We start from the raw sequence: 27,779 nt of genomic DNA, 5'->3' as shown, positions 1-27,779 counted from the left end.
CTTCATCATCATCATCATCATCATCATCATCTTATTAATTATCCAAAGTACAAGTGACAATGGGACCTAAAGTACTCCCTGCTAGCCACTGTCACAATTTAATCTCTCATAATCTCTCAATAAATTGCACATCCAATGAATTTGAGTTAATTTCACCTGAAAATTTAGTTCCTATGAACTTTCAATGTATTATAACTGATTAACTGAAGAAATATTCAATAGAAGACGAGGCTAACCAATTTCTGTGCAATCTGGCGAACCAAAACAAACAAGAGTCGTACAAAAACACTTTACCGGGATAACTACTTCACTGACACCAAATAAACGCTGTCCGTGTATCTATTTTATTGCTAACATGTATCTGTAGTCTGTCTAACCGGAAAACGTAAGTACATGTATGTTAAAACGGACTGTCTCGCCGCAGTACGGTTACTCACACGTGTGTGTTTCTTACCTCACAAAGCACTGTCCCCAACAAAGCCGAAGCTTTTCGGATTCTGTTCCTTGATTCGAGTCCTTGGGTGTGTGTGGAGGGGGGGGTTATGCTCGGTGGACTGTACCATCTTAATCGAAACGGGGAACAAAAGGATGCGTTAACTAATAACTTCAGCACCTGGACAGCGACCTTCATCGGGCTCTTTGTTTTTTTGGGTTTTTGCTTATTCTTTCTTCTTCCTCTGCGTGCTATCACAACAATGTGACACACCGCGCAGACGAAGCAGGGCGGAACAATGCGGCTCGGAGAGATATTTTGAAAACTACGATTATTATTTTCAGGAAGGACTGCCGGTGGCGGGCAGTGTATAGGGAGAAGCCGTATTGCGTAGTGCCGTTGTATTCCATTGGTTAGAACCGCAGGGGCAGCAACCGTTTTATTCATTGCAAACAAAACCAGGCGAGTCTTGCCTTCTGCCTCGGTTGCTCAAAAGCGTCGCCACGGAGAACATAACCGACGAGAAGCGGTCTTGCGTTTCTTTATTTTTCGCTGTAGAGCAAAAGTGAACATGCCGCGGCTCCCCGGACTAGGGACGGCGCTATTGCTCTGGATCTCCGGCCGCATCGTCAGCTTCGCCGCGGCGCTTCCAGCATCCCGTGAGTGCACCTCGCTACTTATTCCTTCTTTACAGTTGACAGGGCTTTCTGGATTATTATTATTATTATTATTATTATTTTTTGCAGGCGGTGTCCTGCGGGTCTAACTACCGCTGTTGTCTCGTGTGTTTATTTGTGTGTTATCTGTAGGATATTGGGTGTTTTTTCGTCTTTCTTTCAGCATTTCCTTGAATTACGTGGCATTCCGCTTTGTGCATCAGGGTGGTAAACAAACGGCACGTTTTCAAGCGGCTTGTCATCCTTAAAAATACAATTGGTTTGTAATTGGTTGTTATTATTTTGCGATTTTTACCCGGATGCTTTTGACATGGCATTAAAAGCACATGGCTGTGAGGTCGACTTTAAAAGTTGACATCTTTTTAAAACTTATCCACGGCAATGAGGTGATTTATTGCGATACATTTCAATTAACGCCGCAACTCAAGAGGAGTGTGAGAAAAATAACGTAACTTTCAAACCGATTCCAAAGCCGCACACCGTTGATCTGAAAGTGTGATGTTTTCAGAGAGAAATCAACCGATTTGTCTTGCCTTTAAAATGCAAAGGCTACTTTGGCTGCGACACTCAGGCTTGGTTTAAGTGAAAGGGTACACTAATCACACATTATAAACCACACACACAAAAAACACGAACACTTTCACAAAGACTGGTTCTATTCGCATTGAGTGTTATTATAAAATTATCTAACAGAGGCACGACCTCTGTTAATGAGTTATGATCCTCTGGGTACCCGGTTTGAACGCTCACTAATATAAATGGATTACATGCGATAGCCAGCCATGAGGTCTCAACTGAATCCCAAAAACATGCATTTATGTTCCCTGAGCGCAGATTTCAACCTTAACAAATTATTAATTCTTTCTTTATTTATTTTTTTGTTAAGAGTCATGCTCTAACACACTGGATTAAAAATCTACGTGGAATGTATGGTAAAGTAACGTAATATGGTGCCTCAGCTTTGATTAACGCAATAGTCTAACCCTTTCCTGGACTGAGTAGCTACGTTTTACATGTTTAATACGCACACACACACACACACACACACACACACACACACACACACACACACACACACACACACACACACACACGTATGCACATTACTTCAATAAAACATACAATTGGTGTATGGTATCTTTAAAAACGTTCCCGTTATCACGCCGATCCGTGTCTGTAATAATTCGACGCTGGTATACAGAGTTCAGCAGATTAGCGACAGCAGCACAACAGCAGTCCTCTTCATGTAATGAGATATTCCCAGTAATGAATGTGACAGCAAATAGTCTAGATGTCACATAGAAAATGAGCTGTATCATGCTGCAATATTCGCACATTATTCCTGGCGAATAATAATGCCATTGAACCGACATGCAGCATTCAATCCTTTTGGTCGCAAACATACCCTAATGCATTCCTCATTATTCAAGTATTCACCAGTACTTCCTTTCTTGGTCTGTTCAAGGAAATGACAGTACCGGTGTGCAATTTAGCCACTTCAAGCCGTAACATTTGCTGGGTCATCTGCTTGGGAGATATAATCCTGCGTTTTCAGGTAGAGCTTCCTGACGTGGTAACATTATAGCATAGCTGAGTTGGAAAGTGGAAACTATAGGTAGCCTATTACTTTTCAGTTTTCGATTTCAGAATCTTTCTTCTCGCTGGTAAACACACCCCTCCCATCAAATAGAAGCTTGATTCTTGGTTCTATTGCTGCCCACATTCAAGGGAAGATAACAATGGAAACTATACGGTAGTTATTGAGCTAATGTCAACTTTCAAAGCAGCACGGCTCCAATGAGGCTGTGCAAACTGTGGTATTAGCCTTTATGAGCGCTTGACGCCGCGGACATTACAAATGAGACCGGTAGCTGAGGAAGATCAGAGGAGTTTGGAACTAAGAAATCGGTAAGCCACAGACGTTCTGGAGAATCGTACTGGTGCACGGATGGTAAAACATTTATACAGTAAATGCGTTATTTATCTACCATAGGCATTCTCGCATCCCTTTCTCCCTTTGTGGAGTGGAACTCTCTCTTCCTGCGCCCAACAAACCGTCTTAATTTTTCATTTATCAGTTTATTTTTGACAGGGACAATGCACATCAATACCATTTCTGTATATGAGTTCTCGCCTGAGGGCAGAGGGTTCCATAAAGAACTCAAAATGGTTCCCCCATGGAATCAAGCCAAAGGACCGTTTCAGAACCCATTTTTTCTGAGGGTTGTTCCATTTTCAGAAAGTGTGTTTGCTGGATTGTCCCCACCCCTCAGGGTTTATTTACCTTCTGAGCATTGTGTGTGCAGGCCAGGCAGAGTAAAACTCACCAAAGAGAGCAAGTGAGGTTGACTCTGTTTGTTCCCTGGACATTTGTGTGAGGGGGAAAAAGATAAATAAGAATCAATCCATCTGGTTCCCTGGTTAACAGCCCACGCAGGAGAAAAGCCAGACGACTGAAATAAATTTGTGATAATATTGTAACAGCCCTGCAGCTGTGGATGTTGTATATTCTTGTGTGCAGTTGCTCTTATATTAAGTTGCCTTATTAGCAGGTACCGATACTTCTTCTTCTGTATTGGAGGAAAATGAAAAGGAGGAGAGGTCTTGGGCAGGAGATGGTGGGGGGGATTAATTTTGGAGGGAGCGTGAGGGTCACAAGAACTGTTAATTGGTAGCTGAAGTAAGCGTGCCCCGGCACCACAGGTAAGACCAGGGGTCGTTTATTCTTTTCTTCAGCCCTCCAGTACAAAGTTAGAGAATTAGTGCTCTTGGCAAGTTAAGCACAATCTGCCTCAGAGGCTCTATGTTCAGCCAGCAGCAATGTTAGCTAGCGCTAGCCTCGGCCGTTACAGCAACAATATGTACACTCAGTGAGCAATTTATTAGGTACACCGGCTTGTTAATGCAAATATTTAATCAGCCAGTCATGTGACAGCAACTAAATGAATAAAAGCATGCAGATGCAGTCAAGAGTTTGGCTGTTGTTCAGACCAAATGTCATAATGGGGAATAAATGTGATCTCAGTGACTTCGACTGTGGAATGATTGTTGGTGCCATGGCAGGGTAGTTTGAGTATCTCAGGAACTGCTGATCTCCAGTGAGTTTTCAGAGAATGGTGCAAAAAACAACATGCAATGAGCAGCAGTTCTGCAGGCAAAAGTGTGTTGTTTTTGAGAGAGGTCAGAGGAGAAGGACCAGACTGGTCGAAGCTGACAGGAAGGTGAGAGTAATCCAAATAACCACACATTACAACGCGTCAAACCTCTAAGTGGATAGGTTACTGCAGCAGAAGACTGATAAGTAAAAAAAAATAGGTCTAATAAAGTACTCACTGAGTGTATCTGAGGAAGGGGGACTATAAGTGTGCAGGACAATTTAATTTCCCTGTCAAGTAAAATGTTGGAATGCTGCCACTGAGGGATAGCTAACGTTTTCAGTGGGAAGGGGGAACAGGCTTGATATTCGTCAAAAGACATCTGAACAAGTGTCAGGATGTGCTCCTTCTCACATGACATCAGCGGGAATTATGGGAGTTGTTTCAAAGTGCGTTTGAAGTTTTGCTGCAAAGTGGAGTACAAAGACAAGCCGTCCTGCAGTCATCGTAGCAAGGCGTCGTAGAACGTGGACTCCCATGAGGATCAGTATTTACAATAAAGCACACAGCAGTTTAGCGCTCTTAATTTCATTCAGACAGAGTACATGTGAGTGCATTAAAGACCATACACACTCTGTAAGTTAATTTAACACTGAACGTTTTGCTGTGTGAGATTGCAAATGCACAAAATGCAGTCGGATTGCAATCTGCTTTGATAATCCAAGAGGATTCAAACATAATCCAGAACTGGGAAGAAACCTGGCAAATAACAAAGGCATTGCTCAGAGCTAAATGTAAATTTCTGCATGTGGGAAATATTCATTTAGGACAGGGCTCCTTCATGGGAGGAGCAAGATGAGTGTGTGCTCACTTATAAAAAAGACTTTAGTTGACTGTCATTGACGAAAGCTGTTGACTGAAGTCCATTGTGATGTATGCATTGTGCTCCACCGTATGCAGTAAAATGCTCAGTGTTAAGTCAATGTTACAGATAACATTCGGTCGCACCAGAGTGGTTATCTCCGAGAGTTGATTTAACACTGAACATTTTTATGGTGTATAAAACCCAACAGGAAACCAGGAGGTACAGCAAAAATCATTGCCTGTAAATCAAAGACGGTTACGGTATATTGATGTTGTAGTACAACGCTTTTATCAGACCACATATACAGTTCTGGGCATCACACGAAGAGAAAGATATACATCATGAAAATATACAAGGAAAGGCAATTGAGTGGGCTTCAGATATGCAGTTCTGTCATCTGAGCTGGGAGGCATAGGAGGAAATTAGTTCAAGGTAACCGGCCCACCGATCTCAGGAAACAGTCTGTATACGGAGCTGTCGGAGCGTGAAACAGCCGTCGAGACGCGTGGTGGCAGGGCCTGCAGGATAGAGACCACACACACCCCCACACACCCACACACCCCCCCCACACACCCCAACACACACCCACACCCCCACACACCTCCACACACCCCAACACACACCCCCTCACACACCCAACACACCCCCACACACACCCCCACACACCCACACACCCCAACACACACACCCACACACACCCAACACACCCCCACACACCCATACACACACCCACACACCTCCACACACCCCCCCCCCACACCCACACACACCCCCACACACCCACACCCCCCCAACACACCCACACACACCCCCACACACCCCCCCACACCTCCACACACCCACACCCCCCCCACACACCCACACACACCTCCACACACCCAACACACCCAACACCCCCCCCCACACACCCCCAGACACACCCACACCCCCACACACACCCCCAACACACACCCACACACACACACCCACACACACACACCCACACACCTCCACACACCCCCACACACACCCACACACCCATACACACCCACACACACCTCCACACCTCCACACCTCCACACACCCCCACACACACCCACACACCCATACACACCCACACACACCCACACACACACCCACACACCCCCACACCCCCACACACACCCACACACCCCCCCACACACACCCAACACACCCACACACCCCCCACACACACCCCCAACACACCCCCACACACACCTCCACACACCCCCCCACACACACCCAACACACCCCCACACACCCATACACACCCACACACCCCAACACACCCAACACACCCACACACCCCCACACACACCCACACACACAACACACCCCCACACACCTCCACACACACCCCCAACACACCCCCACACACACCTCCACACACTCCAACACACACCCCCACACACCCCCACACACCTCCACACACCCCCCAACACACCCACACACACCCCAACACACCCACACACCCCCACACACACCAAACACACCCAACACACCCCCACACACCTCCACACACCCCCAACACACCCACACACACCCCAACACACTCCACACACTGACACGCACCCCAACACACCCCCCCACACCCCCCCAGACACCCACACACACCCCAACACACACCTCCACACACCCATACACACGGGCAGGGCCTGCAGGATAGAGACCACCCTCACCCCCACACTCCCCCACACACAGGCAGGGGCTCCATCTCTGGTCCCTGCTCCGCTCCCTTCCACCTGCACAGACCCCACGAGATGTCTGAAAGGAGGGCACACTCTCCCGCTAACTTTACAAATAACATATTAAACGAGCGTGGGCCAGCGTTCCAGAGTCACTGACGCAACTCCAGGCTTGGCACGGTGTGGGATACTCTCGACTCTGTGAAATGTTTGCTGTTAAATTAACTCTTGCCGTGTTAAATCAACTTTGACAGATCCCATTTGGAAGCATATATACAGTACTCTTATTGTTATAATGAATTAACACTGGACATTTTGCCGTGCGGTCTGTAGGTATACGATGCTGCTATGTGTGCTGAGTGGCCTGTCCTTGTCTTCATATATTCTTACGTCCTTATTAATTGTAATTGAGAACAAGGCATTCCTGAAAAATGACTGGTTTTGCTTGTGTAATGATTATCACAACTGCAGTAATTCCCGAAGAAAGGTTACGCTGCCCCCTGTGGTGTATTTGCTAACTGCAGGTAATCACCCCTCAGCAGGTGAGGGCATTCCACAGCGGGGTAGTGATGCCGGAGGTCTTATCCCAGAAGGCATCAGCGCTATTTCACCCACATAGGGCTGTGCCCCCTAAAGGCCCCCTCTTATCCTGTCTGTTTCACGTTTTATTGAATGCCTGGTTGCTCGTCTAATGTGTCCCAATTAAAGGGACAGTTCACCCAAAAATGAAATGAAAGTATGTTCTCACTTAGCCAGAGTAATATCTAACCGCCCAGAGAGTCTAGCTGAGATGTGAATCGTTTTGGAGATTTTCTACCTTTTGGACGCAGTTCACCATGATATTAATGGACCTCTCCAGGTTCAATCTTTAATGCTCATCAATGCACCGACAATTTACATTAGACAAACTCAACAGATATTTCTCAATATAGTCACACACACACACACACACACACACACACACTGTTTCCACTGAGGATACACAGTTTGAACAAAGATTCCCATCAAACAATACAACACGCTCAAGCACTTCACCCAGAATACTGGCGTGCTTCGGCTGAAGCTGGCCCTATCGGTAATATCCAGTGCTTTCAAAAATTAATATTCAGTGTTGGCTTTATCACGCTATCATTCATTTAGCTAGATTCTATACCAACCTGTGGTGTGAATTTGCACATGGATTGTGAATAGTACAATAGTTTAAGATCAGTAATTAAATCAGACCAGGCTTCCATAGTTGCCTGAAACCTAATTCATGCATTAGCTTCCAGAAAAGGGGAGTATTTAATTAGAAAACACTTAAGTCCGTCTATAGTCCTACTTAAACATTCATTTATCAGCAGCACAAATGTTTCCAATACTCTAATCCGTATGTAATAATAGGAAAGCTCCTTTTTTAAGTGTAGAGGTGGTATATTCACGGTGAAATATTAATTATTAACTCATTTAAAATGCTAAATGTCTTGCAGTAGGATCTGTTTAGGATTAAATCAGTTTCAGAATATTTAAATCCTTGCACAATTAAGGTTTGGTTGTCTGCTGAATAAGGTAGGAGAAAGAACGAAACAAACTTGGTCTGACAAACATTTATGGTACTTTAACACGCCTGGGTGAAAGGGTGCGCTCTAGCCAGTTTTAACATGCTGAAGCTACCGAGCCCAGAACAGATTGAAGACTGCTCGCTATAGAAACACATAAAATTCAGCAGCCATGCGGAATAATAACCTAGGGTAAAAATAAGAGTGATGACATTTAAATGTAGGTCGGAAAGATTGATATTTACCGTCACAGTTACGGTGCGGTTACAATTATAATGAACACATGTCACATGACAATTGTTCGATGCAGTGGCCCGGTTTTCCCGAAGAGAATAAACGTACACATAACATATACGAAACGGCTTCCCTGCAGTTCTTTGACCTTGTTCCATTTCATTGAACGCTCTCCTGTGAATTTACACTTTTATGAACATGGTCGACTGCGTCATGGCCGACTTACGACACGTTGAATGGAGATATATTTGGTTTCACAGGTCACAACTCACAGCCGACGTAATTCAAGCTTAACTTTCCCATCAAAGTTAAGAATGCGTTTCACAAATGCTCGCGACAAGATGCTGTGCCCAGGAAACAATCGTCAAAGAACACACACACGGTGAGAAATAACCGCGGACAGCTGACTGCAGACCATCGCCGGCCTGCTGATTCAATCTGTCCGCTTATTTTCACTGATCACGTTCCTAATTAATCAACCAAGTCCATATCAATTCAATTCCGTAGACACCATTGTAGTTTTTTTTCTATAGTGCCATTTTAATTGCGCCCTGCTGCCTGCAAGAGAACAAACGCATTTTCACACACCTTGTGCTCAATAAACGGCAAAAGAACATGGCTCCCTTTGCTCCCGGCATTAAATATTTATATTTTCTTTTAGTGGAAACTGCTGACTTGGTAAGGTAGGGGTTGGATGCAGCTGCAGCAGTTGAACGTCCAGTGATCAGATTAGATCACTGCAAATGATGATCGAATGAAAGAAAGAGAGAAAAAATTGTCATGGCTGCACACTAGGAGGTGTTAAAAAAAAGGGTGCCGACTGAATTGTGGGTAGTCGATATAGACAGTTCTGTTAGCCTACAGGACAGCTGCATCTTCCTGCATAAGACCCACAGTGCTTCTCTGCCTCAAAGCAGATTCGCAGATGTAATATTTGGACTACAGTTCTGAATGGGACACCCCAGCAGGGGAGGGAAAAGCTTCTGGAAAACCCAAAATGGTGGGTGCAGTCTTACTCTCAGAGAAAAGTGTTCTTTCCCCTCTATGTTAGGTGTGAAAGGCGTGGAAAAATGACCCAGATTGAACCATTCTGCCTGATGATGAACACTATGGAGACACAGAGGAGGCTTTTGACAGTGAATGTGCGCTGCGTGTTCTTAGTCCCACATTTCTGTCGCCAATTAAAAGACCTTTATTTCTATACAGCAGATTTGTTTCAATGTAGAAACTCATCAATGGCACATTGTCAGTCTACTATATTGTGGGTTTAAATGAAAAATGTATTTAAATTCTGAATTTTAGCTCATCTTTTAACATTTACACATTTTAAAAACACATAACATGTGTATGAGCACACACACACAAGTTAATATTCATATACTAACATAAAGGCATACCTAATATTATTAGAGATGCCACTTTTTTGCTTTTGGGAGGAATTTTATCTGATAAGGTTTTGAATCGTAATTTATATTATTCCTCTTCATGGGGCTTGCGTGCATTCATGATGCTGTTCGGTTCCATTGACTGAAGAGCCATTTGTTGACCTGGTTATGCGTTCATGAAGGGGTTCTCTCATCATACATACCTCTAATAATGTAATAACAAATTTGCTTCTGTCCTACTGTATGTCGTAAAGTATTCAGTGTTAATAAACTCAAACTGAGTTTATATTAGCCCATCAGGGATCACATGTAATTTTTCTAAAATAATTTCCCATCAGAGTTAACACAAAAAAACAATTCTGTGTTGGAATAGTAGTGCTTAATAGCCAAAAATTGAATTAGTTTCAGAATTGCGATTTCCATGTACCGGTTTGCGATTTTGGTCTCTTTCATTATTTTGAAATGCATCTGTAATCATCCAGATATCAGGATTTCACAGTGGAGAGTGCATTAACACACCCTGTTTGTGTCTGTGGGACATTTCTAAAAGCCTCGGATGCTTCATAATGTTTAATTGAATGACTGGTGAGGTGGCTGGCTGCGGTTGCCAGTATCAGCGCTAGCTCCGCAGTGTCAGTGGTCTGGATATAACACCCTTTCCCTGGGCTTGGAGAGGGAATCACGGGGGGATTGGGTGTGGTGTTGTCAGCGCCCTCCTGGCTGGCTAAGTAGAACGTCGATGGGCACCAATGTTTATGAAAACATTTTTCCAGCGGTCTACTTTGCAAACACCATTTACCGTAGCGCGTGTATCTACTGCACTTTAAATGACTCTTTCTGGGATAACAAAAAAGTCACTAAGTACAGAATTTAAATAACAGGCCGCAAGGAAAATGCGGTTGAGCTTCGTGAGTGACACCAGTTCAAAGGCCCCTAAATACCCTGACGGATCTGTGAATATATAAATTGTTGGTTGTCGAGATTCAATCAGACGTTTGAAGGTGAGGATGTACAAGAGCCAGCCAGCAGGGAGCAGGAAGCAGTGAGTGGAACTGTGGGGTGTCCTCATTTATTCATCAATTTACATTATTTTACTTTATTTATTGCACTTTTAAAATGCATTACAGAGTGGTACGCAGTAAGTCATACAAGGTGAAATAATAAAAAAGAAGAACTAAACTGTCGGAAAATAGAAGTAAAAAATGATATAAGGTTATAAGTGCTTCAAGTTTAAAGATAAAAAACTAATATTAAAAAAGCAATAAAGGAAAGTAAATGATTTTAACCAAACAAATGAACAAACAGACCAAGAAACAATAAATACAAATATTATAATAGAAAAAATTAAAATAAAAATGAAAAAAAAACGCAACGCTTGCCTCAAACGACCCGGTTTCCTCCTAGCTCCCGTCCCCCGGTCAGCACATTGTATTTATGGGGCCTGTAGACGGGCTCTTAACAGAACCGAGGACCCGCATTTACCACTTCCAAAGTCAGCCGGAGCCGGGCCGCGCAGTGCTTTAGGGCCGTTATCCGACGGACGGAGCAGACGCGTAAAAGTGTAGGAAAAAAAAAAAAAACGAAACACTTAGGTATCGGTATCTGGTCATCAGTCGTTCGTTTCCCCGCGTGACTGAGAGGCTGCTTTCGCTGTAAATACCACGCTTTTAGTGCTTATGCGGCGGCTGCTGAGTTGTTCTGTTCATGAGCAATTTAAAATCGAATAAATCCTCGCGGCTCTTCTTGTTTGGAACAAGGTCGCCTCACCCGTGTTTTCTGTAGAGAGTGATAGGGCACGCTTCTTTTTTTTCCCCCCTCCACTTTGATTAAGCCACTTCCTCTGACGCTGCTGTGGAGCTCTGTGTCTTTATCAGGGGAGCGGGGGGGAACGGGACACATAAACAGAATATATATACCGAGAATGCCAGAGGAGAAGAGACACACACACACACACACGCTGAATATTTATGCTGTTTGTTTATGGGGACACTGTTGAAGTTATCTTTCGCATAGAGGTGAGCTGATGCGCATCAGTTCCTCGGGAAGAGCAGGGGGGGGGGGTGGGGGGGGGGATAATATATATGAATTATGCTGTTCATGGATGATACACACTTATCTGTGTTCTCCTCGCACTGGGAGCAGTAGTGTGGGGTAATGATAAGGGAATTGGAATCGCAGTAAGGGCGGCGGCTAGGCGGCTTTGCGAGTCGGTGAAGCACTTTGCCCGAATTGTCTTTTGACAAAACGGGTCTTCCACATGAGTGCGCTAAACAGCGCCGATTCCTTTTAGGGTCACGGAAAGTCGCAATAGAAAAATGATCTCCTAAGTCGCTGCACCCGCCTAGGATGTGGGTCCCATACCAGGGGAAATTGGTATTCAGAGACCAGGTTTGTCACAAATTGTCTCCAATTTCTTGCAGTCATTGAACGGGAGAAGGTGAAAAGTACACATAAAGTCGTCCTCTCAGGAATAACGAGTTAAGCAGCGGTTTACTTTTTTTTTTTTTACTGTATGTAGATCAGAACGCATCGAATGTGTAAGAAATCTTCCAAGATTAAATTAGAATCTGTGCTCGCAAATTATCCAAACACTTCAAACCGTTGTCTTGACCCCAGTTTTAGAGCATTCCGTTTCTTCAGAGAGGGGTGCCATTCCAGGCAACAATTGCTCCATAAAGCTCAATGGTCACCAAATCTGCATGTAACAGCCTTCTCAGGTCACCAGATCTAACCAAATCTCATCCATACTGGCAGCCCTGGCCTTTGAGGGGTGCAGGGCAGGATTTGATATTGAACTTCTGAACAGACAGTGTTAAAGATGTGAACTTCTGAATACAAAGTGTTAAAGATGTGAACTTCTGAATACACAGTGTTAAAGATGTGAACTTCTGAATATAAAGTGTTAAAGATGTGAACTTCTGAATACACAGTGTTAAAGATGTGAACTTCTGAATACAAAGTGTTAAAAATGTGAACTTCTGAATACCCAGTGTTAAAGATGTGAACTTCTGAATACAATGTGTTAAAGGTGTGAACTACTGAATACACAGTGTCAAAGTGTTTAAGAATAAGAGCAAATAAAAGACATAAAAAGCACAGCGTGGATCTAATAAAAATTTTTATTTTATCAGTTGTGTGTCAGTGATGAACAGAAACGCAGTTAAGGATGAGGCAATATTCTCGTAGACATATCCAATTTCATCATTTTATTATTAATAAAGGGACACCAGGAATATAAAGTGATAATTGAAGTGGTTCCTCTTTTGGAAACCCCATCATCAAAAAAAAAAAAAGTTAATAAAGTATGTCTTTCAGATAGTGATTGCTGTTTCATTTAATTTCCTCAAGGCATCATCACTCCAAATTATATTTCCTCATGCTCCAGGATTTGCTTTATTACTACTACTACTACAAAAAAAAAAAATCAACAAAATTAAATTTGAGTATATACACTCACTGAGCACTTTATTAGGTAGACCTGTACACCAGCTTGATGCAAATATTTAATCAGCCAATCATGTGGCAGCAACTAAATGCATAAAACAATGCACACATGGCCAAGAGGTTCAGCTGTTCGCCAAAATGTCAGAATGGGGAAGAAATGTGATCTAAGTGACTTTGACCGTTGAATGACTGTTGGTGCTGGACAGTGTAGTTTGAATATCTCGGAAACAGCTGATCTCCAAGTATTTTCACATACAACAGTCTCTAGAGTTTACAGAGAACGGTGCACAAAAGCCAAAAACATCCAGTGAGCAGCAGTTTTGCAGACAGAAACGCCTTGTTAATGAGAGAGGTCAGTGGAGAAGGACCAGACTGGTCAAAGCTGACAGGAAGGTGACATTAACCACACACTACAACAGTGGTATGCAGAAGAGTATCTCTGAACACACAACGGGTCAAACCTCTTAAGTGGATAGGCTACAGCAGCTGGATACCAATTAGTCTAAAGAATAAGTCTAATAAATACCTAATAATGTGCTCACTGAGTTTGTATTACATATATAGCAGATTAAATATGTCACTTAAATCTCACTGTCTCAATGTCTATGCGTTACACATTGCAGTGATTTCATGGACAAATAACATTGTGGTTCTCTGAGAGGCAACTCCATGTAAGCTCATCGGTATATTCACGTTTTACAGTGCTGTGCAAAAGTCTTAAACACCTGTATAACATTCTGTACAGATAAGATTCTTTCAAAAATAATTCAATGAAAGGTCCTAAATAAACGTACTATACATTTTACATTACATTTGAGTAATTTGGCAGAATAGTTAAAAACTGAATCAAATCAATATTTTAACCCTTCGACGTTCACTTCTCTGAGATAGCCAACGCTGTCCTGCAGTTCTGTAAGACAATTAGCAGGGAGGTTGTTCCAAGCATGTTGGAGAACTTGCCTCAGTTCTTCTGCAGACTTTGGTTGGCTCCTTGCTTCTGATCTCAGACAGCCTTGATCAAGTTTTTATGTAAAACATAATATGTTACACATATGTTAAAATTAAATACAAAAATGTCTCTGGAAAATTAAATATTTTGGAAAATGAATATTTGGAAATCTCAAATGTGTTCTTTTATACTAACTAACAAAATAAAAAAATAAAAAATAAAAAATAAAATAATATATATATATATATATATATATCTATATATATATATATATATATAATAAACTCTAGGGTGCCAAAAACAGAAAATAAACATATATATATATATATATATCTATATATATATATATATATATATATATATATAATGAACTCTAGGGTGCCAAAAACTTCTGCACAGTACTGCATGTCATGCCTCTCAAACTGGCGTGAATGCCCAACACCACGCTGTCGTTTGACTCGCCCGTCGTATCAGGCTATGCTAATTTCGGATGCTAATTTCGGGGGCGCTATAGATCTCGAGCACCTGCCCGCGCGCCTGCCTTTGCGCCACGTGACTCAGAGGAGCCTCCCGCGTCCCGCAGCCCCGCCCCGCCCCAGCGGAGCCGGGCCTCACACAAAGGGCCTCCTCCTCCTCCTCCTCCTCCAGCCTCCGCCTCCGCGGTGATAGCGGAATAAAGAGCGGTCTAGCCTCGGCGCGACCTTTCAATCCGCCGCGCTTGTTAGCGGCCGCGGCAAGGACGCCGGGACGCTCTATTGTGTTATTGTGTTATTGTGTGAAGGCTCTGTCCGCTTTCATGAAGTCAGACCAGTGCTGAGGGCTTCATGCATCGCGGGGGGGGGGGGGTTGAATGAAAGCACTTGTGTTTCGCTTTCCAGGACTGCTCTCCTTTCGCTATCCACCCCACCCCCTCCCCCCAACCCCCCAACCCAACCCCCACGTGTCACAGACCCCTCTCACCCCCTTCGAGATGTGCCTGTGAAAGATGGGGTTTTTTGCGAAATGCATTATTCAGCGGGGAGCCCCAGCAGATGCTACATGGAGATTGATGGGGGTAGAGACAAAGGAGGCAAGGGGAAGCCATGTTAAGTGATGGGCATGTGATGCTGCTATATATTGTACATTGTACAGAAATAAAGGCACTAAAACTGAAAGTATAAAAAGTGAAAAAGCTTGTCGCTGGGGGGGGTACCCTATGGTTATTTGATGTACACTGTCACTTTATTTCTGAAAAAGTATTTGCCCCTCTTCCTGATTTCTGCTGTTATTATTGCATATTTGTGACATTTGTGAGTGATTTCAGATCTTTAATCGAAATAGCGAACCTGAGTAAACACAAAACCATTTCATTTATTTAATTAAAAATATTATCAAGCACCCAAAAAAACCCCGTGGGATTGCAACCAAAAAGTGGAATGTTCTTGACTGGCCAAGTTAATTACCGAACTTGAATCCAACTGAATATATTGTAATCAGTCATACAAACAGAGAACTGAAATGGCTGTTGTGTGGTGTTGAAGAAGTTTCTATAATAATAATATAATCTGCGAGAGGTTTTATATAAACAGATCAGAATTTCGTTTAGATGTGCAATTACTCTGTGATGAATTAATGCAGACCCAATTTAGGCAAATCACATTTAAAAAAAAAGTGTATATTTTCTGTTGTATATCGTCATATTTAACCTTTATATTCTTTGGAGAGAATAGATCTGACAATGAGCCAGTCTGTTATTAAGGCCCTCTTAATGCATTTCTCTAAAAAGAGTGTAGAAGTGTTTTCAGAAACGTAGTACTGGTAGCCACTTAAGCTTATTGCACGTTCCATCTAAACTTGCACCGAGGCTAAATACTCTCTCCACAGTAAATAAGGTCAGCTCTGGCATTGTGAAGAGGCGCCTCTCTACTCCAACGATTGCTTTCATTTATTATGTTGTGTACTGCCAGTGTGTATTAAACCCGACCTTGATACTGCCTGCCGTAGAGCAGTGTAGGCATTGATGGGGTCGATCTTCCAGCCCGGACTGCTGACGTGCGGCTGGAGGGAGGGTTGTTTGGCCGTGTAACAGTAAGGGAGTGGTTTTGTCTCTTTTTGACTCGCACGCACTGTTCCACTGGCATTCAGACCCCTTTTCCTGGAAGAGGTCCAATCATACCTCTTTCCGCTGTCCATGTGGCTCTTAGGAGTACGGTACGGGTGTTTAATCGTATCGCGAAAGGGGATTCTTTTCCGCGTCTTTAAATGATGACCGAAAATACGTTATGAGAATATAAGCAATAGATAAATCCTCAAAGGAAAGTATCCTGCTTAAGTGATGGTTATTTTCCCCTGACCTGTGTAAAATAGCCCTGAGTAAGCTACTTTATTTTAGAAGCGCTTAACAGTGTAATTCTTCTGTTTGGGCTCCCCCACCTCTACATTTACAGTGTATCTAGTATTGTTTTTTTTTTTGTGCTTTTTTGTTTTTCTTGTCTCTGTGTGTTTTGCAGTCTCCTGGGATGGTTCTGTTGTCAATGTTATATTAGCTTTGTCTTCAACAATGGGCTTCAATAACTATGCTATCGGGAATATGTGCAAGAGCTATTATATATCCATCTCTTAGATATCCAGGCATTAGATATCCTGCTTCTAGATACCCTGCTGTAAGATATCCTGCTTCTAGATACCCTGCTGTAAGATATCCAGCAAGTGGATATCCAGCTATTATATATCTTACTATTAGATATATTGCTATTAGATATCCACTTATTGCATATCCACATATTAGTGATATTAGATATCCAGCTATTCGATATTTTGCTGTTAGATATATTGCTATTAGATATCTGGCTATTTGTGATATTAGATATCCAGTTATTAGATAATCTGCACTTAAAAAAAAAAAACTAATATGTTTGGACCTTGGTGTGCATTCTAAGGAAATAAATATACAAAAGATGAAGCTGACGTGTTTTGCGTGATCTAAGCGCAGTTCAAGTCTCTGAACCAAGCAAGTGCCTTCCCCTGATCTTACAGTACTTTCTTAGACAACCACTCACTGTGTGCCTGTCAGCTTGCGGCTGATGATCTCCAAGGAAAAATGCATGACGGTTGTAAGTACATATACAATTGAAGACCTGTAGACACACTCGGAAGTGCACACACACACACACACACACAAGCAGGCTGAATGCCACACATTCATTCCGTGAGTGTATACTTTTGCTGAATAGCAGCGCTTCACTGTTCGTCAAATTCCGATTGAATATCTTTTTCTGTCCTCGTGAAAATGAATCCTTTCCACCGCAGACTCTTCTTTAAAGTGTGGATTTCAAGTGAAAGGGCCTCACAGCGGGGCGTTCTGGAATATTCTGGGCCAGCCTAATCCCCCCCGACCCCCTCTGCCCCCCACCCCCACTACACATGTGCTTCAAAAGTGATTACACTGGAACTGGCCTGCAATAATACACACCCCCACATCCCCATCTCACATCTCATGCACAATCACACTTTTCTCCCTTGGGTTCCAAACTCAAGCACTGTTATGAAAGCAGTGTGATTCCTTTATGGCGTAGGTACCTGTGCCCAGGTCTGGGGGCCGAAGGTAGCAAGGCCAGTGCTTTGGTTTGGTCCTCTCTTTGACTGGCTGAGTCAGGAGTGATTTAATGTCCCATTGTGTTTTTTTTACACCGGCATGAAAGTCCTCTTATTATGCTCTGAGTGCTGGCCTGATGGCCACCATGACACCCATAAACACTCACACACGCACAGGCACAGGCACACACACACGCACACTCACATACACACACTCACACACACACACACACACACACTCTCACACACACACACACACACATGCTCACTCACACACTCACACACACACACACACACGCTCACACACTCACACACACTCACACACACATGCTCACTCACACACACACACACACACACACTCACACACACACACACACGCTCACACACTCACACACACTCACACACACATGCTCACTCACACACACACACTCACACACACACACACACGCTCACACACTCACACACACTCACACACACATGCTCACTCACACACACACACACACACACATGCTCACTCACACACACACACACACTCACACACACACACGCACACGCAGTCTGTCAGGACGCAGAGACGTGTTTCATCTCTGGAGCATCAGAGAGTGGGAGCGTTGGCTGGCCGTTGGGCGAGTTGGCGTTTACGTGGTGTGTCCGTCCCAGCGGAGGTGACCCTGACACACTTCTCTGAGCATGGCAGGAGTCCCAGTGCAGGAAATGTCATTCCATCACACCAGAGCCCTTGTCCTCATAATCCTCCTACTGGCATCGTGTCTTTCAGAAACACTCTTAACCCTCTCCACTCTAACCCACACCCATCAAAACCCTCTCCACTCTAACCCACACCCATCTTAACCCTCTCCACTCTAACCCACACCCATCAAAACCCTCTCCACTCTAACCCACACCCATCAAAACCCTCTCCTCTCTAACCCACACCCATCTTAACCCTCTCCACTCTAACCCACACCCATCTTGACCCTCTCCACTCTAACCCACACCCATCAAAACCCTCTCCACTCTAACCCATACCCATCAAAACCCTCTCCACTCTAACCCACACCCATCCTAACCCTCTCCACTCTAACTCTCACCCATCAAAACCCTCTCCACTCTAACCAATACCCATCAAAACCCTCTCCACTCTAACCCACACCCATCCTAACCCTCTCCACTCTAACCCACACTCATCAAAACCCTCTCCACTCTAACCCACATCCATCAAAACCCTCTCCACTCTAACCCTCACCCATCCAAACCCTCTCCACTCTAACCCACACTCATCAAAACCCTCTCCACTCTAACCCTCACCCATCAAAACCCTCTCCACTCTAACCCACACCCATCAAAACCCTCTCCACTCTACTATATACCCATCAAAACCCTCTCCACTCTAACCCACACCTATCAAAACCCTCCCCTCTGTACTCTATACCCATCCTAACCCTCTGCTCTGCTCTATATGCATTTCTGGTTTATTCTAAGGGAGAATACTTCAGACAACTGATCAGTACAGTATATCCAATGACAACATGTAATCCCAATCTTTATGAGACGATATGAAGTCATTTTTTTTCCCTCATCATCATGCTATATTATTGGGCTATTTGACCTGGTTTGTACTGCTGGGGGGGGGGGGCTGTAAACCCCCCATACCCCCACACAGGACGTCATCGACTGGAGGGCAGGCCGGGGTTCTGAGCGTGACGGAGACGCGAGGGGCAGCAAGCGGTTCGCGTGGGATATTCGGTGACAGCTCGCGGGGCGCTGAAGGAGAGATTACCCGCCATGGAGGGAGGGAGAAAAGTGAGGCCTGGCTTTCAGCTGGAAGCACATCCCAACACTTAGCCTGGAGCTCAGGCCGCCTTCCTCAATGAGAGAATTCACCCCAGGCTTCTCTCTCACGCGTCTGAAATTAATTTCCACGCTTGCAATATAAAGCATTTTAAATTATGGTTGCAAGGTAAATTAACAGCAGAGTTCTTGAAAATATTGCTCAGTGACCTCCAAGAATGAAAACACCCCCAGGTATTTCATCTCAAATCTGCCAGCCGTTTATTTTTCCGCTGTTTTGATCCTTCTGTCTAACTGACGGAGGGAGGCTATTTGAGGACAGAAGTTAATATTAGCGGACATTATCACGTGACGTGTAACACCTTTGTTCCCAAGGGGTGACACTTAATTAACGTTTGTCCGTGAGACCGGAGGCTAGTCAACGGATGACCTAGACCCCTTTTCTCAAGATTTTCACAAACTGTGGAGTATACTGTCCAAAACGTGAAGAAAGGAACTGTACATCAATACGGAGTGCATACATAATGTGGTGGGTCTGTTGTGGGCTTTGAGCCTTGGGCCTTAGTAGCCACACTGCACAGCAAACAGTACAATTATCTCGCCAAACTAAAGACCCACAGTCGACAGCCAAGGGAGCTAATCATGCTGTTATTGATGCTCAAGGAGATCGACTTCGATAGCAGGTTGTTCATGCGCTCAATGATGTCTGCACTCAAGGGCGATATTGGCTCTCGTGGTGTACTTGGGTGTCTGCTCTGTAAAGTAAAACCAGGCCAGGTACAGAAAAATAGTCAATGTCGTTCGATTCAATTTTAGTGCTTTTAACAGAGACACTGCCACAAAGGTGCTTGAACCCCCCAAGGCCTGACGCCCCCCCCAAAAGTGAGCAAGTATGATAAACGTCGGCAGGAAAAGTATCCATATGCCATAGGGAGTGAAGCTCAAGTGCTCATGAATCCATTAGATTTGAGGTTCAAAGAGATAGCGCATCATTGAAGTCAGTGTTTGCTATTTCTCTTGACAAATGGTCATGGTCTGTTTATGGAATATCTCATCTTGTCAAGGTTTTCTAAGCTTGCTTATCGTAAAGGTACAATAGGTAAGATTTTTGTGTTAAAACGTTGTTACAAGACCATTGTAAATCCCTTCCTATCATTGAAAAAGGCTCACTGACATGTTTGCTTGCCCTCTGCCTGTATTTATAGTCCTTAAATTCAGCTTTCAAAATATACAGTTGATGGCCCAACACTCTGTACCAAACCATTGTATAACTGTAAAATAAGTTACAATAACTGGACAAATAATTGGTTGAAAATTGGTTCTAATTGCCACAGCCAATGGCGTTTCAACATCCGTGCGTTTACAGAGAAGGGGGAGGGATAAACAACGTTGTGGTTTGAGCGTGTTTGTTGCTGCTATTCCTCTTTACCTTTAGAATTCTGAAATGACCAATTGTACCTTTAACTCTTTTCTTTTCTGAGCTGTACATGATCGGAATTGTTCCAGCATGGCTTGTACAAAAGCAAGGAAAATCTGACCTAATATTTCCTTATTTGTTTTCATCAGCAACTGGAAAGTACCTGGTCACAAATAAATGTTTACAGTTAACTTAATCTAACTGATTAATTTAATTTACTATTTATGACTAATTTACAGTCGGGTACATTACAACATCTACCTCTGAACTCCATGAGTGCCTGTATCCAGGCCAACCCATAGCATTTCACATGTTATCTGTTCACATTGCGAGGGCTACAATTCTGCCTCTCGAGGCATTAGATTGCATCACAGCTTTGATTGTAATGAGTAGATGAGATTGATTATGTCGCTGGCTTAGAACACCATGGTCGGTACACTCACATTTTATTTGTAGCAGACAAGGCAAGAAAAAAGACATGAAACACAAGTAGGCAGGTCCATGCCTGACAGGGCTCTTAGTGCAGACGGTGGTGAGGCCCCACTTTGTGTGTGTGTGTGTGTGTGTGTGTGCGTGTGTGTGTGTGTACATACGTGCGTGTGTGGTGTGTGTGTGTGTGTGTGTGCGTGTGTGTGTGTGTGTGTGTGTGTGCATGCATGTGTGTGTACATGCGTGAGCGTGTGCGTGTGCGTGTGTGTGTGTGTGTGTGTGTGTGTGTGTGTGTGTGCGCGTGTGCGTGTGTGGTGTGTGTGTGCGTGTGTGTGTGTGCATGCATGTGTGTGTACATGCGTGAGCGTGTGCGTGTGTGTGTGTGTGTGTGTGTGTGGAATGAGTGGTGACGAGGAGCGGGCAGAACCTCTGATAGAATTACTGAAGAACTGATGCCTTCACTCCATCTCACACTGTAGGGGCTGACAGTCAGATCTCTCTGTCCATCTCTGTCTCTCTCTTTGCTCCCCCTCTCGCTCTCTCTGTCTGTCTCTTGCTCTCTCTGTCTGTCTCTGTCTCTCTCTCTCTCTCTGTCTGTCTCTCGCTCTCTTTGTCTGTCTCTGTCTCTCTCTGTCTCTCTCTCTGTCTCTCTCTCTCTCTCTCTCTCTCTCTCTCTCTCTCTCTCTCTCTCTGTCTGGCTCTGTCTCTCTCTCCCTCCTCCCTCCTCACTCTTGCTCGCTCTTTTAGCCCACTCTCTCCCTCCCCTCTCTCTCTCTTTCTGAACACAATATTCACAAATAATCCACGGACTCCACCAGAGGAAATTGGCGTGCCATTTGCACACGCACGTCCGAGAACACTTTTACGCGCGGCTTGCGAAACCGTGTGAGTGTATGAAAATGTAGGCTTAGGAATTAAACGTTTGGTTTATTTTTATTTTTCTATCTCTCCCTGCAGTCTAAGCACCACGGCTGGGAGCAGGGCATTGAGCACGTGCTAACCTTGACTGGCTAACCCGATTAGCATCCTTTCTCTCCATCCTCCTGGGGGGGGTGGGCTACGCCGCGTTGCAATACCACAGTGAGATTACGGGGTGCAGTGAGAGAACTGAGGGGTTCAACTGCTGTCAGTGCAGCCTCTGGGGAGTCACTCCTCCCTTATTCCCCTCCAAGAAGGACCCTGTTCGGTATTCATGTCAGAGAGCTGTTATTTCAGTCGTCCCAGGGATGTGGTCAACCTGAAGAACTTCAAGATTATCAAACCGCATGTTAAGGTGCTGAAGCTGGCGCACTTTCATAACCTTCGACACTTTCGTCTGCACATTTGACACTTTCGCCTGGCGGTCGGAGTGTTGCCGGTTTCGATCCAGGCCCTGGGTCTATATACTGCAGCAGGCTTAAAAGCTGTATGTACACCATTCGCCATTTGTAAATGGCTGAATAAAACTGTTGTAAAATCCCATTTAACCTGACTGGATGGGAACAGAGGAGAGCCAAATGCATGAAAGGTCAGATAAACCAGAAAAACCGTAAATAAGAACGGCAGCTGATGCAATTTCAAAACGCAAATATGCAATAACGAATCTATTATGAAAACATTTATTTATCACCAAAAAATCTGTATGAAATATTACTTTTCAATACGAAAATTGGCATAACATGAACATTAGGCAATAATATTTCAAAAAAATGATTAATTTGACACATCAATGCCAACACTAGGCAGATTGTAGGCAGTCACAGTGTAGGTACAGTACATATTACTGCAGGTTTATTCATTAAATGTTTGAATATCAGGGACATTAGAACAGGACAATGACTGAATTGTGTGACAGTGTCTAAACTGGTAAATGGACTGCGTTTATATCGCGCTTTTGTCCAATGCGCTGTACAATGAATGCCTGACATTCACGCACACACACTCACTCGCCAACAGTGAAAGGCTGCCATGCAAGGAACCAATCGGCTCGTTGGGAGCAATTGGGGGTTAGGTGTGTTGCACAGGGATACTTGAGCACACCGAGGGTGGGGGATCGAATTGAGATCGAATTGAGATCGAATTAGCTCAGGAGGTAACGAGCCTTACCTCCTGAGGTAATGTTGCCCAGTCTCATACTGTACAGTGGCCCAAAATATGGGTGCGCCACTAAAACACTCCACGGATGCGAACATTCACACCCGGCCTGGCTGTCAATCTCAGTTAAATGGTGGGGCCGTTGTATAACCCTGGCGATCAATCTAAAACTGTTTAATCTAAAATTGTCTCAGGCTAGTTAACTATGCCTGCTCAGCAAATAACGAATGTAACGAAAGCAGTATTTAACTGGAATACATTTTCGACACAATTACTATATTTTTTATTGCACTCTCTGTCATAGACTGTATATTCTAAAACTAATTGTCTCAGGCTAGTTAACTAACCTACATCGCTACATCGTATAGTCGGCTAGTTAACTAACCTGATCGACAGTGCCAGAGGAATTTGCTGTAATGAAAACCAGTGTACACACAGACCCCCCCCCCCCCCCCCGGGACCGAGTCCGATACCCCCGGTCTGAGATAATGACGCCCATTAACAATTAATGATGCTGATTAATTCATGCCGCATCATCGCCCGCCAATCATATGACTGTGATAAGGGGGGGGGGGGGGGGGGGATGAGTGAGACGTGCCTTCACAGACAATGGAAGTCTGGCTGTCACTGAATGACAGGGGAGAAGGCGCATCTGAGATTGCCACCAAATCCTTTCATGGGCTGACTCTCCCCGCGCTGCGCCGTACGGCATCGTAAAGCAAACAGAGATGATGAAGCTATGGCGGGTACAGTACGTCTTATTATTACATTGTGATCCATGGGGCATATTTACATGTTTCTTTTTTTTTTTTTTTTTTCGTGCGCTGGCAACATATTAAAATGTCGAACCGCCGGGCTCTCATTCCATGTTTTGAAGGCAATCTGACTTCGCGGTTCATCTGTCGCGTGTCGGTGATGCAAGTCGAGGTCACGGTCGAGGTCACGGACAGCGTTACGAAGCGCTGCGGGACCCTGTGCTCTTCCTGCCCCAGGGACTGGTCCCAGATCAGCTCACACGGACAGCGTTACGAAGCGCTGCGGGACCCTGTGCTCTTCCTGCCCCAGGGACTGGTCCCAGATCAGCTCACCCAACCCTAGTTATAGTCCCCATTGCTGTGCTGGAAGTAATCCCTGGGAACTTAATCCAACAATTTGCAATGGAAGGTGAATTCTGGAATGGTTGGTTGCCCTGCTGCAAAATTCAGCTATGACGGCTTGACCAGTTTGGAAATTGAGCTGTTCATAAGCTGGTCTAGCTGGGTATGAGCTCGTCAAACTGCAAGGCCAAGCTGGTTATGAGTCTGGCCAAGCTGGTTATGAGTCTGGTCTAGCTGGGCATGAGCTAGTGCTGGTAGTTGTTTCAAAACATATCTTGAGCTGGTCAAACCGTGTGAAGCTGGGAGCTGGTCTGAACTGGTCGACCAACTAGACCATGTCGAGCTGGGAACAGGACTGAACTGGTTAACCAGCTACGAGCTGTTTCAAAACCTAAAAAACTTTTTTTCAGCAGGTTGCTACTAAAATGTGTTATTCCGTATACTGTACCATTCTACCACTCCGGGGAGAAAAAATTGCTGTACATAGTCGTTACAGTACGGCGCTACACACACAGCTCTGCCTTCGCTCTTGCAGTTGGCGATGAATAATTCAAGGCTGATTTTCCATCCCTCGTTCGGTTATCACCGTTAAGCGGTCTGAACTCTGCATGTTCCAAAATGAAGGATACATCATCTTGAGTCATCGTGGTGTCAGCTTGAATGTTTGAGGGGAAATTATGCGTCAGACAGGCGTAATCAGTCCAGAGCACGGTGTCGCGAGATAAGGACACCAAAGAATAGGTGGATGCCAACGGAAACTGTCATCTCACATTCCATCCAGTGCTTTTAGCCTGCCGTACCCTGACACCTCATGAAACCTTTATTTTTATTCAAGATAAAGGTGGAATGGTGCTGAATACCAACGCCGGGTAATGACTAATTTTCCCCGCGTAAGCCCCTTTCTCGCTCGAAACTGTTTAGTGACATTTCCACAGCTGCTTGTCTCAGATCAGTCGCTTCCCTATGAAGATCAAAGCCGGCTGGAGCTCGGTTTCCTCTGATCCCGGTGTGCAAAGGCCAGAATTTAGACGTCAAGATGGGTGGAAATCTAGGTTGGGGAGATGTTTTGACATAAATGGACTGGGTTAACCTTAATACTGCTCAGGTTTTACCTGGATACAGCCTGGCTACATCGTGTAGTTGGCTAGAAAATGTTCACTTTTCAACCAGGTGTTCCACCTGGATATAGCCTGGCTACATCGTGTAGTTGGCTAGAAAATGTTCACTTTTCAACCAGGTGTTCAACCTGGATATAGTCTGGCTACATCGTATTGTTGGCTAGAAAATGTTCACTTTTCAACTAGGTGTTCAACCTGGATATAGCCTGGCTACATCGTGTCACCGGGGTTTCACAGACTTTTCCGGACAAAATGTGCGCTGGTAATGGAATAGTGGCGGCTAAATTTGAGCTGCTGTTCTCCATTTGGTCCCTGGGTATGTCTGACAAGGGTATCTTTCCAAGGTGTCATTTTTTTGTACTCCTTCAATAACGTTGATAAAATGCTAATGAATACTGATTATTGTAAATGTAAAATCGGCGACAGTGGAGGAAGAATCGCAATCGTATTCAGAGGCGGCGCAGAGAGGTAGAAGCCAGCTCTGTTTTCCCAGTAGCGCGTGCTCGTAAGCAGACGCATTGGGAAGGCGGGCTGGCGTACACCGCCGTGCCTGCCGAAAGACAGACCGCATCGCGGCGAAAGCCATGGTGCCGCTCGGCTGCACGGCAGTGCGATAACCGGATTTCGCGGGGGCAAAACTCTCACGGTCAGACAGGAGACGGCGAAGGCGCGACTCGCCCGGAATGTTTGCTCGTCCAATCACGGGGCTGCACCGTCATCGGATCCGCGTTTCTCTCCCCTTCCCTCGCGACAATCGCCGTTGATAAGCATAACGGAAAAAAACAGAGCAATGATCTCTTTCGTTTCTTATGTTTGGCAGCTTTGACAGGCTTGTTATTGCCTTGTCGTCGTAGCTACGAGCGTTTGCGTATCAAATGTCCTCAGAACAACCACGGAGTACAGCGGAATAAATGGTTTCATATATGTCTTTTTAAACGCCTCACGAGTTGTTCAACTACTGGCCCAGAGGTAGATCTGTTCCCCATGGACTTCCGTCGTGTTGTATAAATACATGCGTACATGTGTTATTTTAGTCATTCAGAAGTGAATGAGGCGTATTATTAGGTCTACTGGCTGTTTCCCCGTGACATGATAATTAAAATGCATTTATGCAGAGTGATTTTGTTTTCAGCACTTGTTATGCAGTATATAGGTAATATAGACAATTCATGCACCTCTTGTTCATGTGGTATCAGAAATCCATCCATCCATCCATTATCTTAACCCGCTAATCCTGAACAGGGTCGCAGGGGGGCTGGAGCCTATCCCAGCATACATTGGGCGAAAGGCAGGAATACACCCTGGACAGGTCGCCAGTCCATCGCAGGGCACACACACCATTCACTCACACACTCATACCTACGGGCAATTTAGACTCTCCAATCAGCCTAACCTGCATGTCTTTGGACTGTGGGAGGAAACCCGGAGGAACCCCACACAAACACAGGGAGAACATGCAAACTCCACACAGAGAGGCCCTGTCCGACGGGGATTCAAACCCAGGACCTCCTTGCTGTGAGGCGGCAATGCTAACCACTGCACCATCCTTGCCGCCGGGTATCAGAAATAAGGCAAATGAATCCCTACGGCTATGTGATTGAGTCGCTTTCATATGGTAAACAATTGGATCCTGTATATTCTACAGGAACTCATTAGGCTACATACATTGCTGTATGTTTAGGTAGGGAAAATAAAGGAAACGAATATTCACTTGTATCACTGGAAAAGGCAGCTGTAATTAATACAATGAATGTCTTAGGAGCCATTTGTTGTCAGACAAGTGTAGAGTAATGGTCTGTTTTGGAGATGTGTTTGATTATGGTTTCAAGGACCAGCATAAATCACACGCTGACGTTTGCGTTGGGTTGCCCGTGCTGCTTCACAAAATCCTGCCCTCTGTATTTTCACAGTTAAAATGGGTCCATTTAATTTAACGCCATATGGTCTTCGATCCTGCTACTTTATAATCTCCTGTT

At 44.5% G+C, this 27,779-nt stretch overlaps 1 protein-coding gene across 2 annotated transcripts in view; it reads left to right on the top strand.

Moving 5' to 3' along the window:
• The first annotated feature begins 889 nt into the window (after positions 1-889).
• The window catches only part of LOC133136573 (contactin-associated protein-like 2), a 268,486-nt gene continuing 241,596 nt past the window's right edge, over positions 890-27,779 (top strand). For both annotated transcript variants that reach the window (XM_061254190.1, XM_061254191.1), the window contains exon 1: positions 890-1,092. In XM_061254190.1, the coding sequence (XP_061110174.1) occupies positions 1,005-1,092 (88 nt within the window). In that variant the 5' untranslated portion in view covers positions 890-1,004. The remainder of the gene's footprint in view (positions 1,093-27,779) is intronic.

The sequence above is a fragment of the Conger conger genome, chromosome 9 (assembly GCF_963514075.1).
Source record: "Conger conger chromosome 9, fConCon1.1, whole genome shotgun sequence".
NCBI classification, from domain to species: Eukaryota; Metazoa; Chordata; class Actinopteri; order Anguilliformes; family Congridae; genus Conger; species Conger conger.
Note: the sequence above shows the minus strand (reverse complement) of the source record. Positions and strands in the feature narration are given on the sequence as shown.